Source organism: Parus major, chromosome 3 (genome assembly GCF_001522545.3).
Source record: "Parus major isolate Abel chromosome 3, Parus_major1.1, whole genome shotgun sequence".
In the NCBI taxonomy this organism is placed as follows: domain Eukaryota; kingdom Metazoa; phylum Chordata; class Aves; order Passeriformes; family Paridae; genus Parus; species Parus major.
In genome coordinates, this window is record NC_031770.1 from 36,791,262 (window position 1) to 36,805,825 (window position 14,564).

The window sequence follows — 14,564 nt, forward strand, 5'->3', positions numbered from 1 at the left end:
TACTGCTTTTGGACATTTTTTCTAGTGAGGCTGGGATTTTTTTTATGCCTCGAGATTCATGGTCTGCACTGATATGAGGCACACCCATATTTTCAGGACTCTACAGTCATGCCATACAAAATATTAGTTCAAACTTGATAAAAAAAAAGTTATTTTGTGCTAACATTATGTCGTGATCAAAGGGCTAGCCTCTCAGCTGGGAGTCTCAAACAGTCAAGGCAATGCATGACCCACCCAACATTTTTGTACTCACTCAAATGAAAAAAATTAAAATGAAAAAAAGGAAATGAAGTTTAAAATTTTGACCACTTTATTTATTGTGCGGTTTATTTTTCCAGACCTAAATTGTGCAAATCCTTACATGGTGTGTTGGATGTGGACATTACTCATTTCAGTTCAGAGTAAAACATCATTGTAAAGATCACAAACAACAAAATTGTTCAGACTTGGAAATGCTATTAAACTTTACTTATTGTGCTAACATTGTAAAATGAAGCTGTCCCTCTTCCCCACACCATAAGAGCAATGAATATATTTTCATAATCATACCCATATTCTAATTCGATTTAGAAGAATCATAATAGAGAAAAGCCCTGAGAAGTCTCCTGCTCGCTTTTCCGCGTCCAAAGCATTCCATAAGTACAAGAAAAATGAAGCCCTGTGAGTGTGGCTTGCACAACACTTAATTGGATCCAGTCAGTGCTGCACCACCAGCCGCAGATAGGGCTGAAACTGCACCCTTAGCTAATCTTCCCATGGTAACAAAGGCTATAATGAGTAGGTAGGCTGCCTTCGTGTTGTACATCACAAAAAGCTGGGTGTTTCCATGAGGATTTCGTTTGAAAGCAAAACCCCTACAGAAAACCTGTTAGAAAGAAACCCAGAGAAAACACTTAAGAGCCACAGCCTTCCCTCTGCCAAAAATGCTGTTAAGAAATACTGCCTTGAAATCAAAAATTGTGCTGAATGAGCAAAGAAGCAGTCAAAGAAAAACAGGAAATGATGCAGGAAACAGCCCCCTTTGATGCTTGCACACTAAGACACAAGCATGTATGCAGGCTGCTCCCTCTTGCAAGAGTTATGGATTCCTGACTATAAATGTCAGGTCAGGTTCCTCATGGTAACCCTGCCAGCTCTCCATGTTGACAGACTGCCCAAGTTCAAAAAGTTGTAATTTACCCCTCTTTGTACCACAATGAGCAAGTCTGTCCATTAAAACAATTATTCTTTTTACTTAGTGGATTTAAAAGCCTTGGCATAACTTCACCGTGATTTTGGTATGATTGCATATGCAATAAAGCAAAAAACCAACAAACTAGGTCAGCTTCTGAACTCTGTGTCCCTAAAACCACTGGGATTTTTGTTCAAGCAAGTGGTTCAGAATTTGGCTCTGATAAAAACAAGCTTTAGCAGCAACACGGACTGGCCTCAGCACTGCTAGTCAAACCAGTGATCTCCCATGCAGGTTCTGTTCCACTCCAGGCCACAGTTCCAGCACCACTCAAATCTGCACTGAGGGCGAGGGCATTTCATGTGCATGCAGCCACCTGCAAAATAGCAACAGAATTTGGTACTTAGAAAACACTTAAGAGATGTTAGTCAACAGTAAAGAGCATTAAAATCAGCTTTCTTAGACCTTAATTTACCAACTAAGTAAATTATTTAATAAAAGTACAAAACCAAAGAGTATTTCCCTGGGCTTTCTAAAACTCGCTGCTCCTCTGTTATTGGGCTTTAATGTGTTTTTCTCACTTGAGGGACTGCAGGGGTAGGAGGAAATTAAAAAAGACTATGCTAGGGATAGGGAAAAAAGATGTTAGTCTGTGGCCTCTCAAAGCAGTCCTGGAGGTACCTCCTCAAGGTTACTCTATGCTAGTCCAGCTGTGAGTCAGAAGATAAACAAAATTAAATTATTTTTTGAATTTGGATTGAAAGATTTGCAAGATGTGAAAATTTGGTAAATGAGGAGATACAGACTTTGGTGGCTGACTGCTGATTATACAAAAATGACATTTGTAATTTAAGTTCATTTGACCTTTTTAGTATCTGAAACAGCCTTTTGATCATATCAATGTTTTTTGCATGTTGGGTTCCTTACTTCTCCATACTATGAGAGAAGTTTTAATTTCTATGCTCACCACCTTGATCAAAAGTTTATTTTGTAATTTATAAAACATTAACATTGTCAAAGGTCATTACAGAAATACACTTCAAATTGAAACTATGTTGCTTACCACACAAAGAGATCTGTTGTATAATTCAAACTGAGAGAAAAGCATGCACTATGAAGAAATGTTGAAATGTCGTCTTGGTTTGACTCCAAATGGTGATGGGAGGTACAGGGAGTGTGTGTTCCCTACTGTATGAGCTGCTGCCCTTACACCACGTTTTTAAAAATGCCACTCCAGAATGTTTCTCCAAAGGCAAAAACAAACAAGAATTGGTTTGTTAAATCAGGCCTGTCTGCTTCACCTGACAGAGAGAGAAAACCACTTGTGATAGTAAGGTCTATTCATCAGTTTATATCTTTGTGTAAGAAGTGCAATGTGGCAGAAAGATTTTTATCTTATTTAAATGTAAACATACAAATGGTCAGCCTCCATGTTATGGTTTTTATAAAGTTTAGATCCAGTCCTCTCTTACAGTTTGTATTAAGTTGTCACTGGGTAAAACTCATCTCAGTCCTGGCGCAGGACCCAAACCCAGTAGGTGCTTTCTGTCAAACATGTGCCCTCCCTGCTAAGCTACAAAAATCACATTATTCTCTGCTATAGCACAGCTGAGATCAACAGTCAAGAGTGGAGAGTGCCTCCACTGCCTCAAGCAACGGGGCCTACTGCTCTGTGAGTACAGGAGCCCTCTGAGAGGCAATGGAAGTGTGTTTAAACTCACTCGGCCTGGGGACTTAGCTGTGGGAAAGTGTTCCTCTCTTTCACTTCAGCTATTACAGGACAGTTACTGGCATCCAGAAATATTCTACAATGCCTGTCATTTATATGAGCTATTACAGAAAAGTTACCGGCATTGTCACTGTCCCTGGTAAAATACATTGTCCACAGAATATCTGGGGAAGGAAAGCAGAATTCTCCTGTGTGGAGTTAGTGTACTTCTCCCAAATGAGGACTACTGGCAGACCTTAGGATACAGCTGTCAGTCTCTTGACAGCAGCTGTATTTTGGCAGCTCTGAAGTGCTTCTTTAAGTTTACAAATAGAAGCTGGAATGTGCAGTACCCATGACTAAAGAAGAAGGCAAACACTGCGCTTTTTAAATTTCTTCCTTTTATTTGCAAAATGACAGAATCACTGAGGTGGGAAGGTCCCCTAAGGGATCATCCAATTCAAAACTGAAGTAGGGTGCTCAGAGTCTAAGAGAAAGTAAAGGTCTTACCACTCCTTCAAGCCTAACCAGAAGGGGTTTTTAGTATGGCTGCGCACAAACTCTTTAATACAAATAGTCACCATTATAATTTGTCTATTTCTAATCAGATTAAAACTTCTGATTTTCAGTCTGTTCTACAAATCTGTAAATATTTTTTTTTTACCTAGGCCTCTTTTATCTCTCTTATGCTGCCCACCTTGCTCTCTACGCTATGCCAAATCTTGTCTCACCTTCCCACTCTTCAATTCAATCTTTCTTTCCTTCTGCTTCTTATGCTCGAAGGTGTCTCCCACTTTCCATCTGTCAACTGCCTTATTTTTTTTCATCAAACCCCAGATTTTAGGTTTTTGTCCTATTTCTTCCCCAGTAATATTTCTGTAGTGCTGCTGCTCGAAGTTCTCCCCTTGCAGTTCATAGAGCCTTATTTGGCGTTTTCAGTGTCTTATGTGAATGCCACAAAACTGGGAAGCATCCTCTAAATATTTGTATAATATTTAGGCAGTCATCTTAATATATTTTTATTAATTAACATAAATACAATTAAGTCTTGGAACAGTATTAACCTATAAAGTACAGCCTATTTACCATTCCTGTTCTTCATTTTAAACATCCCAGTGCCAGCAGATTCCTTTTCTTCCTGCATGGTAAGCACTGATTAATGCAGACTTTGTCAGGACTCGTGTTGCTTCCTCTAACTTGCTCTTCTGCCGTGGTTGTGTGGCTGGGTTGGGATTAATCTCACTGAAATTCAGCCATACACTGTGTAGACATCTACAGCAGGACTAACTCTTCACACCCCACTTTTGGGTGTGATTTTCTGGCCTACATTTGACATACATTCTGCTGCATTGTGAGATGAGTTTTACCCTACAAATGTCTACTTTTCTCAGTGGCAACAGAAATTCTAGATAACTCACTGGACATCCACTCATATGAATGCTACATCCAGTGCCCCATTTCCCCTATCTAAAAAATAGCTGGACATTTTGTCAGGCTTAATTAGTGGTTTTAGAACTAAGTGATTTAGGGTTAGTGTTTTCAAGCTAATTTAGATAAGGTGACACAGGGAATTATTCAAGCTTTTTGTGCTCTCCCCTCTTGGAATAATATTATGCCTATGTACGCCTGCACGTTCATATGTTTATACTGTAAAGTGCATTTTAAGAGACAGGTATGTACAAGATGTCTAATAAACTTACCATTTTTTTCTACTGGAATATTGCAGTTGGGGCATGGCTTGGTTGTCTTCTTGATTGTTTCTCTAGAGGCTTCTTCCCATCGAGCTTGCATGGCTGCGTGCTCATCAACCACATACCCCTGCAAAGAGAGAGGAAGAGCACTCACTGGGGCATCGAGCCCCGCTGCAAATGCGCGAAGACAGGTAAAGCAAAAGGGAAGGCAAAGGAGGAGTCAGGTGAATCTGGCTGACAACATCACATGATAGACACCACAGGTTTGATTCCGCTTCAGGGATTAGAGCCCTGCTTGCAAGAGCAGCAAAAACACTTAAAAAAAAGTGCAACATTTGGTAATGCTGCTGCTAGGATGCTGCACAAAGGATGATGGGGTGCCTGGAAGATTTTTCGTAATAAAATGTACATTGTTGTATTGGAGATCTGAGTTTCATTCCAGCGTAACTCCGCACAAATATCACAGGCACAAAGAATAAACATAAAAATTTTGGAAAAAAGGTAAAACCCACTCATGAGCAATGAAAGATCCCCAGGTAGAATGACACAGAAGGAAAAAGTCATCATGAAGAATCTAAAATGGACTCCTGTGTTTGTCCTATTTATGACTGGGACAAAATTACATAATCTACACAAGTGGCCTGTTTGGCTGTATCCTACCTAAAATGATAGTACAAGGACAGAAGAGATGGCAGTGCCCTGGGTCATTTCCATCACACAAGGCTGGCAACCATGTGAATAGTACCTATAAACAATGCATGAAGGTTCCAACCTTGAAGCTCTGCTCTCTCCGTTCATAATACGGTTTTATTCAAGCATGTGGGAAAATGAACTTAAATAAAACTATTTAATTTATAACAATTCCTGTAACTTCTTAGTGTATACTTTCTAAATAGGATTTTATGTGGATAGACTTTTATATTTATTTTTCTGGATAATTTTTCAATATATTTATTTCTAGTAAGACAGGAAAAGGAAATTGGCCCAGCTTTAAACAATGCAACAAAGCCATAACTCCACTTGAATTCTGGTCATCTAGTATTGATAAAACATATAAGTTGTGTCAGTGAGTAGTGCCTAGATTTTAGTTCTTGGCTGAAATGACCTGAATTAAAATGGAATAACAAAGGCCAACATCTGCAAAAATTTATTTCCAGCTCATGTAGTGGCCATTGCAATATGCATTTAAAGAAAACTAAACCAAAACATCAAAAGAAAACAAACCTCACTGTCTTCTTTTAATCAGGAAACATCAATAACATGTTTGCCATTATTTATTTTACAACCTACATCAGTCTTCTCAGCCTGTGAATGTCTTTTGTTGCTCCCCACTTAATATTCTCCAATTTGCTTATCTTTTTGATGTAGAGGTGACAAATTGAATAAAGTCTTCTTATCTGTATCCTAGAAATGACTTTTACTTTTGTCTCTGCTTGTGGAGAGGGAACTCAGCCCTGCACCCTGCTGGATTATTCAGCAATTCGGCAGGAAGATGACCTCTATACAACAGCACATTAGTAAGTCCTGGGAAACAGAAAAAGCTGCTCAGGCTAATAGCAAAGAACATAATCTAGTATTGATTTTTCAACACCTACATCCTTAAGGAAGGATGACTTTTGCAAGCAATCTGAGCTAGCTCAGAGAGGCAGAGTGGGAGAGTGGGGAACACTTGACCTGGGCCTCAGTTTTCCCTGTGACAGAAATAAGATGATGACTTATTTTAATGGGAACTCATTGCTTAACATGCATACAGATGAAAATCACTACAGCAGTGACAAAACATTGCTATTCTTTTCAGAAGCACTAAATGAGAAGACCAGACGTATTTAAAATTTTTGTAATCAATCCAGAAGAGCTCCAGAGCGTCTCTGTTTTTTCTCCATCTTCATGTCTCTGTTGTGATCTAATAGCTAAGGACACTGAAGCAAAATTTCACATACCAAGTTTCTAACTTTATTTTTATAAACACTTTTGATCTTAGTTCTGAAAACAAAATTAGGAGACCTTAGGAATAACTAAAATAAACAACTTCTAGCCATACACATGCAATTTACCAAGAACAAATTGCTGAAAAAAATGGTGAATTATTATTCTAGTATTTTCCATTGCAAAAATTCTAGCATGAACTAGATGCAGCAGCATATTTCAGCCTATTGGAGTTGAAGCATCCCTCCTATTCCCAGTCTTGCTGATTGCTAAGTTAAAAACTTCCTGCTGCATGAACCAAATATAAAGAAATGGTACAGTGATGGAGTCCCTCTGATTCAGGGAAGAAATCATACCATCCAGATATATCAGCCTTCAGTGTTGGTTCAGTGCTCCACACCCAGTGATGGCAAGCACACATATATTTAACTGCATTTTTTCTTCAATAAAGAAAAAGTGTATGGCAATTCTTCATTACCACTGCCTATTTGAATCATGTTCTTACATCCTAAACTAGCAAACTTAATCTCCTTGACAGTAGCCTGGGTTTGTCAAGCAGAGGGATCTCTAACTTTGCTTGTTCTGCCTGGTCTTGGATAGGAAATTCAGAGATGCTCCAGGCGTGCATCACACATCAGTTTGCTGAGGACAGGAGACTTTGATCACTTCAGATACTCACTCAACACAATATGCTCTAGTTCCCCAGTTAGTATGGAACATTTGTCCCAGCACTATGGAAAAGCTACTAGATTTCATCCATGCCACTTTATGAATAAATTTTTTGATTGTCAACTCTGCTGCATATTATGACCAGGAATGAATACCCATAAATTACAGCAAGCTACAGAAGGAGCTGTTGTAAGCACTATTCAAAATCCCCCCTGCAGTATTCCCTTAGGGAGACAGGAAGAAAAGTTTGTCTTATTATCTCTGGGTCACAGTGAAGGATGTAGATTTACTTCTAATTCTATGCTGAGCCTTTTGGAAAAACTAACGGGGATAAAGAGACCACAGAGACTGCTGAAGACCATACAACAATACAAAAACATGTACATGGAATTCTTTCTTTGCAGTTAATCGATATCTTACAGTACTGGAAAGAGATCTACAGGGATAGAAAACATCTTGAAAGAGAAATAAAGTGTCCTTCTTAGAGCAGCGTCTCATTCAGGTGAAAGAGTATGCATCAACCTGCCAGTAGAGCTACGTTGAAGCAAATGAAGAATGTGTTCACAAACAGCAGCTAAGAAGTACCATTCAGATTAAAAACATTCATGGCAAAGCTTCTTGTTCAAAATACTGGAAGCTGTAGATATATAATGATAAATTTTGACATCCACCGAATTCTACACCGCCTTATGTTAGCACGCTTCTTTTATGATCATGCTTATTTTGCCTGGTATAGACAACATCTGAAAACTGAAGACCCTTAATTCAGAGTATGATATGCAGCTGTTAACCTTCTTTGTGCTTTGCTTTAAGATGTAATTTCTGCATTTCTGCTTGTTTTCCCTTGGTGCATCATCTCTCCCTGATAAGCAAAAAAGCTGGTGATGCATAACTAAAAAGCATGTATCCTAGTGAAGCTGTCTTTAAATCCGAAATACGTTTGCTTTTGATCTGAGATGCTTGGTTTTATGAGAATTTTACTTGCAAAAATAAGCTTTTTATTTAGGGTAATAGAAATATGTAAAGTTATTTCACTTTATGTGAAATACAGAATTTTTAAAAGGTTTTGATGTATCAAAGCAGGAAGTATTACTTATTTTCTAACAAGAATGTGAGAAAAGCTATGTATATTTGAAAACAAGACAAAGAATAATTCATTGTGCACAAGCAATGTTCAGCCCACCATAATATTTAGGTTAACACAGCCCACTAGAGCTACACCTAGAGTTCTAAGCAAAAGCAGCCTCAGCTGTTGAAGCCTGATCTACAATGGATGGTGACAGTCCAACTTAAATTAATTTTGTCTTCTTGGCTTCAGCAGGGCTGTTTTATGAACATGATCACATGAATTAACATACTGTTGTGTTTATTGGTGCTTTTACTGCAGGGGGTAAAAATAGCTGATGTCTAGGGCACTGGATAGACCAAAGGGTTTTGGGAGAAAATGGATTATTTCAACCATTCAGGAGTCAAAATCTCACAAAGACAGAAGTACATAGCCATGTGACTATTGCTCTAGTTCAGAGACAGATTTAGGCTAATCAAAATGCTAAAGTGTGGCTATAGATAAGGAACAGAAAAGATATTAATTCAATGAGAATACGTTTCACACACAGGAAAAATAGAGGTGCCAGTACTACAATGATCCAGTTAAATCCACAGGAAGCAGCTTTGTGTGAGCCAATTTGTCTAGTGTGCCTAGGGAATTCTGACATAAAATGAAAGAACTGCTTTGTGATGACAGCAACTAGTTAAAATCAAATTGATGTACACAGGGTATTATATTGGATACAAGATGAAAGAGTGCCTTGGTTTGGTGAGACTGCACATCAAGGTTCTCACTCTGAGGGTTGCAGCTATTCATATAATGAATTAAATTCAGGTAGATGGTGAATATTGAATTTGCACTGCTCTAAAGCAGAAAATCTAATCTAATACAGGTCATTCTTATATAACTGTTTTCCATGAGTGGAATAAAGAACGTGCCTTCTCTCGTAAGTGGCAACACAGCTGAAAACGACTGTCAGCTTAACATCATAAACAAAAGCACTCTGTCACATCTTTTCTACTTTATTGTTGCCCAAAATAGGAAAGCTAAAGTTCTCTCTATATAGTTCTCGTCTATTTCTCATTAGACAGGAAGTTAAGACCTATTCTCAGATTTCCTCTGGTGCATCTTTATTTATAACACAGAGACTAATTTTACAGGACATTTCCCGGTTATAGTTATTTTTCTTGCTCCTTTAATTAGGCACCTGTGGGTTGAAACGTCCTGAGCTTGACATTGTGAGTATCCAAATACTAAAACCCTGACCTCAGTTTCTTTTTCAGTTGTTTAAGATATTTTAGAAATCAAGCTAGGTGTGCCATTTCTTGTATAGCCATGTTTTATTTAACTTTTAAAATTTACCTGATGGGGGAAAAAAAAAAAAAGAAATCAATGGCCTAATAATAGATGTTCCACATTTCATACTGTGACTCAGGACTCACTGAAAGATGCTGTGTATGATCAACCTTTTCAGCAGCTTTTCCTTTCACTAAAATGCAGGCAAATAATTTATGGTTTTTGTGGTTAGCATTTACTATTTATCATTTAGATTATCATTAGCTGCTTAGAGACCAGGCTTCACAACCCTACATGCTTGCTGGAATCCATGGCATGGGAGGTTAGCAGCTGTCTTTCCACGATGGAAAAGGAAGCCCGGCAGGCGATGCCTGTACATTTCATACCCCCTACTGTCAACTCCGAGACCTGCAGACAGGAGGCAGTGGGAGGAAAAGATGGGCTGGAGGCTCACCTGTGGCCCAAGCGGGCTGTGAGCTTTTCCAGGAGCTACATTCCAAGAGCCTTCAGCAGGATGCCAGGGGCTGTGCCAGGCTTTCCTGGGTGTGTGTGTGCACGGATGTGCCTTTATGTTGCACCTGTGCAGCAAAAAACACGTCTGGGAAGTGATCTGATGGGTCTGCTTGAGCCAGTTGTTTGCCTGAGACATCATGCCTGAGTCAGGTTTGAGCCCAGAAACCCTGGTTAGAGTGCAGCCAGGGCTCTGGAAGTGTGTGCTGATGGAGAGGGTCAGGTTTGCCCTGACTCAGCTGAGGCACTGACTGCTCTGCTTTTGGTTAGGTCTGATGGGTTCCTGGACTGACAGGGGTGCTGGATAAATTTTATACTGCCAGTTGCAGAACAGCAAAGCTATTACCTGGATCCTGCATTAGCTACCTGAGGACTGTGAGGGCTGAGTTCCAAACAAGGAAAAGCTTTGATCAAACAGGTTTGATTTGAAAGTTGTGGGTCTGGGAAGGGCTTTGGGATTTGGATGACAAAGGCTTCCAGCTTACAGCTACAGCCAGGACAGGTAGTGCCCCAAAGGTTAAGAGAGGAATTGAAGTCAAGTTTTACAGCACTAGCTATAAATTTACACTGGAAGACACTTTAGATGAAGGTTTAGAACATGTACCTTTATGCCTCAGTAAAAATGGTGTTGCTGTTTCTTGTAAGAAACCTTTGTGCCAAGCCAGCACCCTGAGCCTCAGGACCCATCAGATTTTATCTGAACTTGTGTTGACATGCCTAGAGATTTGTTTTAGTCTGTGACAGCAATTATTTAATGACCTGATGACTATTCCCCTGTTCTGCTTTTCCACAATTTTTGTATTATTGGATGGTTTAAGAGTTCCATGTATTTTTGTAACAGGAAGGTGGGAATGCCCACTATAGGTACTATTGGTCAGAACAAACTGTCTCTGACCCTACAGTAAAATGCTATGCAGAGGAGTAATGGCATGGGATGATAGGAGAGGCCTTGAAAGCAGAGGCACAGGATGATATGGGAGGCCCCAGCATTATAAACCAGACTCAAGGGGACAGTTACCCGAATACAGCCTTGAAGGATGGGTAAAAACAGTCTTCAGGACAGCAAAGAGAACAAAGGCATAACTGACTTGGGTAAAGCACATCAACATTGGCTTGTGCGTCAGAGGAGTCTGTTAACAAACACGTAAGACTGACTCCAGGCAGATTATACAGTAAGAAGAAAAAAACAAAAACCCTTCAATATCAATATCATGCTCCTTCTGGTAAAGGATTCACTATACCAACCCATTCCAGACTGCAGCTATTGAGCCTAGAACCCAGAGGAGCAGTGGAATGTTAAAAATAACACCAGGAAAACGGGTGTTACCAGAAAGTTTGCATATCCTTTATTTTAACTATAATTTGAACTGTAAGTCCCAGTGTTATTGTAAATGGGCTTAAAAATACTTCAATGATTAGCTAAGACTTTGCTAAAACTAGCAATACACTTTTTACTTTGCATATACAGTGAACAGAGTCTGAAATTAACACCTTTAGCAGGTTTTAAATGTAAAAATCTCTTTAGAGATTTTTAATGTAACAAAATGGTAGAAATTTACACCACCTAGTCTGTAACCTAGCAAGAAATGGGCAAGAACTTCTAGCTGCATCAGCAGCTAAAGATGAATATTTAAAGAAAGATTTTACTGGATTGCATGGCCAGATTTGCTAGAACAGACTCATGACTAGCTGGAATTAAAGCTTGGACAAATACTACATATGTTCTGACAGGATTTTTAAGTTTGGTAGGACAAGATAATCAGCAGCTTCTTGGAGAAAATTTGTCCACAGAACCAAATTTAAAACACACTTTTTAATAACACATTTCATCCAGGTTGTGTTACCTTTTTCACCCCCAAACACTTAAGACTTTTGCATCGGTGTCATTGCTATTACAGTTTACCTTGTCGGTGTCTCGTCAACGTGCCCAGCACCAAAACCACCCTGGAAGCTACTCTGAAAAAGTTCAAATCTAATATGTGGCCACATTTTATTGAACAGTTACTAGTGAGCAAGAGGGTGCATTGCTTATCTTTGTAAAAGAAAAACCATCTAGAAAGGTTTTGTGCTAAGAAAGATAGGCTAATTTTAAGGTGGGGAATTACAGAGGAAGCTGGTTTATGGCTACATTCCCCACCAGCACAGACGTGTGAGGTTAAAAGAGGCCAGGAAGCTTGGTTTTGTGGTGTACATAGCAGGGACTATGCGGTTTTCTAAACCTACATCTGGCTGGAGTCAACTTTACCGTGTCATTGATTCCATCATTCACACTGTGCCTTTTAATTAATCAAATATGATTTTGTCTGTCATCCCAAAGTTCAAACGGCTCCAGGAGTCTGCAATGGTTTTAAAACAAAGCTTCTTAACTGATATTGCCACAGATAAATTTTATTTTCCCTGAAATAATGTAATTTACACTCTAAAATGGGAAAAATATCAGTCCTGCACTAGTAAGTAAATGTTTAAGATAAGCTTCCAATGACCTATCTAGACTAAAAGTACACATTACAGCAGAAAGAGAACATTTTATCCTTCCCAATGGGCCATGCAATATCTGTGCACAGATCTGAAAGGTCAGGATACACCAGTAGTTAAAGCTGGGCTGCTCTCTGCATGCTTGCTGCCGAGCTTGCCTTTTCTACCCCAAGCAGCAAGTAATGCCATTTAGCTTCCCTAAAGCTTCCAACTCCTTCATTTGGAATAGACTTTCAAGACCCACATGTGGCGCCTGCTTCATCCCTCCTATGTCCTACAGTTGTGGTTGCCCTCTTCCTTCCTCCTGCCAACTTACCCTATTCCCCCTTCCATCCTTCCCTACCCTCCTTCAGAGTCCCACCAGCTACACTCCCCTCAGGCTTCCTCCTCCCTCCTTTTGACATTTTCCCATGCACAAGGCCCATTTCACCACCACTGCTTATGTTTCCTGGACCCTCATAGCTGTGCCATGTCATTTCACATCTCTCTTTTCCTCCATCTGGAGCTTCCACTCCATCTGACAGGTTACAGCCCCTCCAGTCATGGCTTTCACTGACACTCAAATTCCTCTATAGCAGGCTCTATTTCTCCTTCTGAGGGATCTCTTTCTCCAAGTCTTCCCAAATTGGTGCCAGGCTCTGAGGGTACCATCAGACCTTGCTCTCCCAGTCCCCTGCTAATCCCCACACTGGATCCCCTGAGCTGGTCATGGCTCAGGAACCCATGTCACTGCCTGGTGACACTGCAGCTGCCTCCAGCTCCCCACATCCCTGTCCAGCCCAGTCATAGGCCACCTCTGGACCCACCTTCCACTGTTTTGGCTCATCCCTGTCCTCAGGCCCTGCCCTGACACACAGAAAGTCCCCAAGAAATAGGCGGCCCTTGCAGAGCCTTGACACACTTCAGGAGATCTGCACGGAGTGTCACCACAGCTCTTCCTGCTCTCTATGCTGCCATCAACTCCTGGTCACCCAATTCCCCTACAACAACTCTCCTTTTTGGTTTTTCTTTCACCTCTTTCACACTCCTCATGCTGCACCGTGTTCACCTCTGTCATGCTGGTTTAGGCCTCAACATGTCCACAGTGTTTCATATTGTTGAACATCATAGACCTGCAGGCATTTGCAGAAATGTGACGGCAAAAGAAGGTCCTTTCACTGGCCACAGCCACTACAGGCTAAAGCAAACCCTGCACTTTTCTTATTGTAAGTATTTCCCTGAAACTGATTGTGTATCTGGCGCCTGTTCTGGAGAGGAACAGTTTAGCAGCAGTGTGTCTGACCCTTAAATTCAACTGGCACAAGCTGTGACAATAAGATGTCTTGATAAAAGAAACAATATGGAAGGGATCCAGACAGGAGTCAAATTGGAGACAACCCTGGCATTATTCCTACCTTGAAAGAGGCCCCGGTCAAAGATAAAACAAACCCTCTCACTGCCTCACCAAGCACTACAGTCACAGCTAGTTAGGTGTGACACACAGACCGATGCACCTGGCAGGTGATGCCAAGTGGAACAGACAGCCTGAAAGCACAGGTGGGTAAATGTTTACACTAATTTCAGGGATAGAGATGGAAAGTGTCCCACAGGCCCTGTTCTCCAGGCATGTCCCCGAATGGTTTGTGTGCCCGCTGCCCGTGTGCAGGGCGGCTCTGCAGGGATGCTGGGCGGCTGAAAGCAGCATCTCACCGGCACCGGCACTCGCCCTCTGCCTGCTGCCACTCGGTTTGCTCGCCCTGCTGAGGAAAATGAGGGAAAACATTCCTTCAGGGGCACAGCACCGCCTCGTGGAGACGTTTAATTAGTACAGCTCTCAGCTTCTTAGGGGAGGCGAAGGCGGACCTAAGTCAATGAACTTCAGCTTAGACTGGAGTCTCAATGAATCCTGCATAGTCTGTGGTCCCGTCTGTGCAGGGGACTTGATTTGTATAGGTGCAAGAGTTATTCTGGTACTATCATTTATCTATTTTGGAACAGCTCCTTGAGAGTACAGGAATTTTTTCAGGAACAGCAAGAACATTCACATGACATTAGAACTGCAACAGTAATCAACATTGCTGAGTTAACTAA

General features: G+C 40.6%; 1 protein-coding gene across 1 annotated transcript in view; it reads right to left on the minus strand.

Moving 5' to 3' along the window:
- Positions 1-287: 287 nt before the first annotated feature.
- PRKN (parkin RBR E3 ubiquitin protein ligase) overlaps positions 288-14,564 on the minus strand; it is a gene marked incomplete at its 5' end in the record, with an annotated part of 556,293 nt that continues 542,016 nt past the window's right edge. The window contains 2 exons of the mRNA XM_033512914.1: positions 288-1,547; positions 4,580-4,697. Of these exons, the coding sequence (XP_033368805.1) occupies positions 1,438-1,547; positions 4,580-4,697 (228 nt within the window). The remainder of the gene's footprint in view (positions 1,548-4,579; positions 4,698-14,564) is intronic.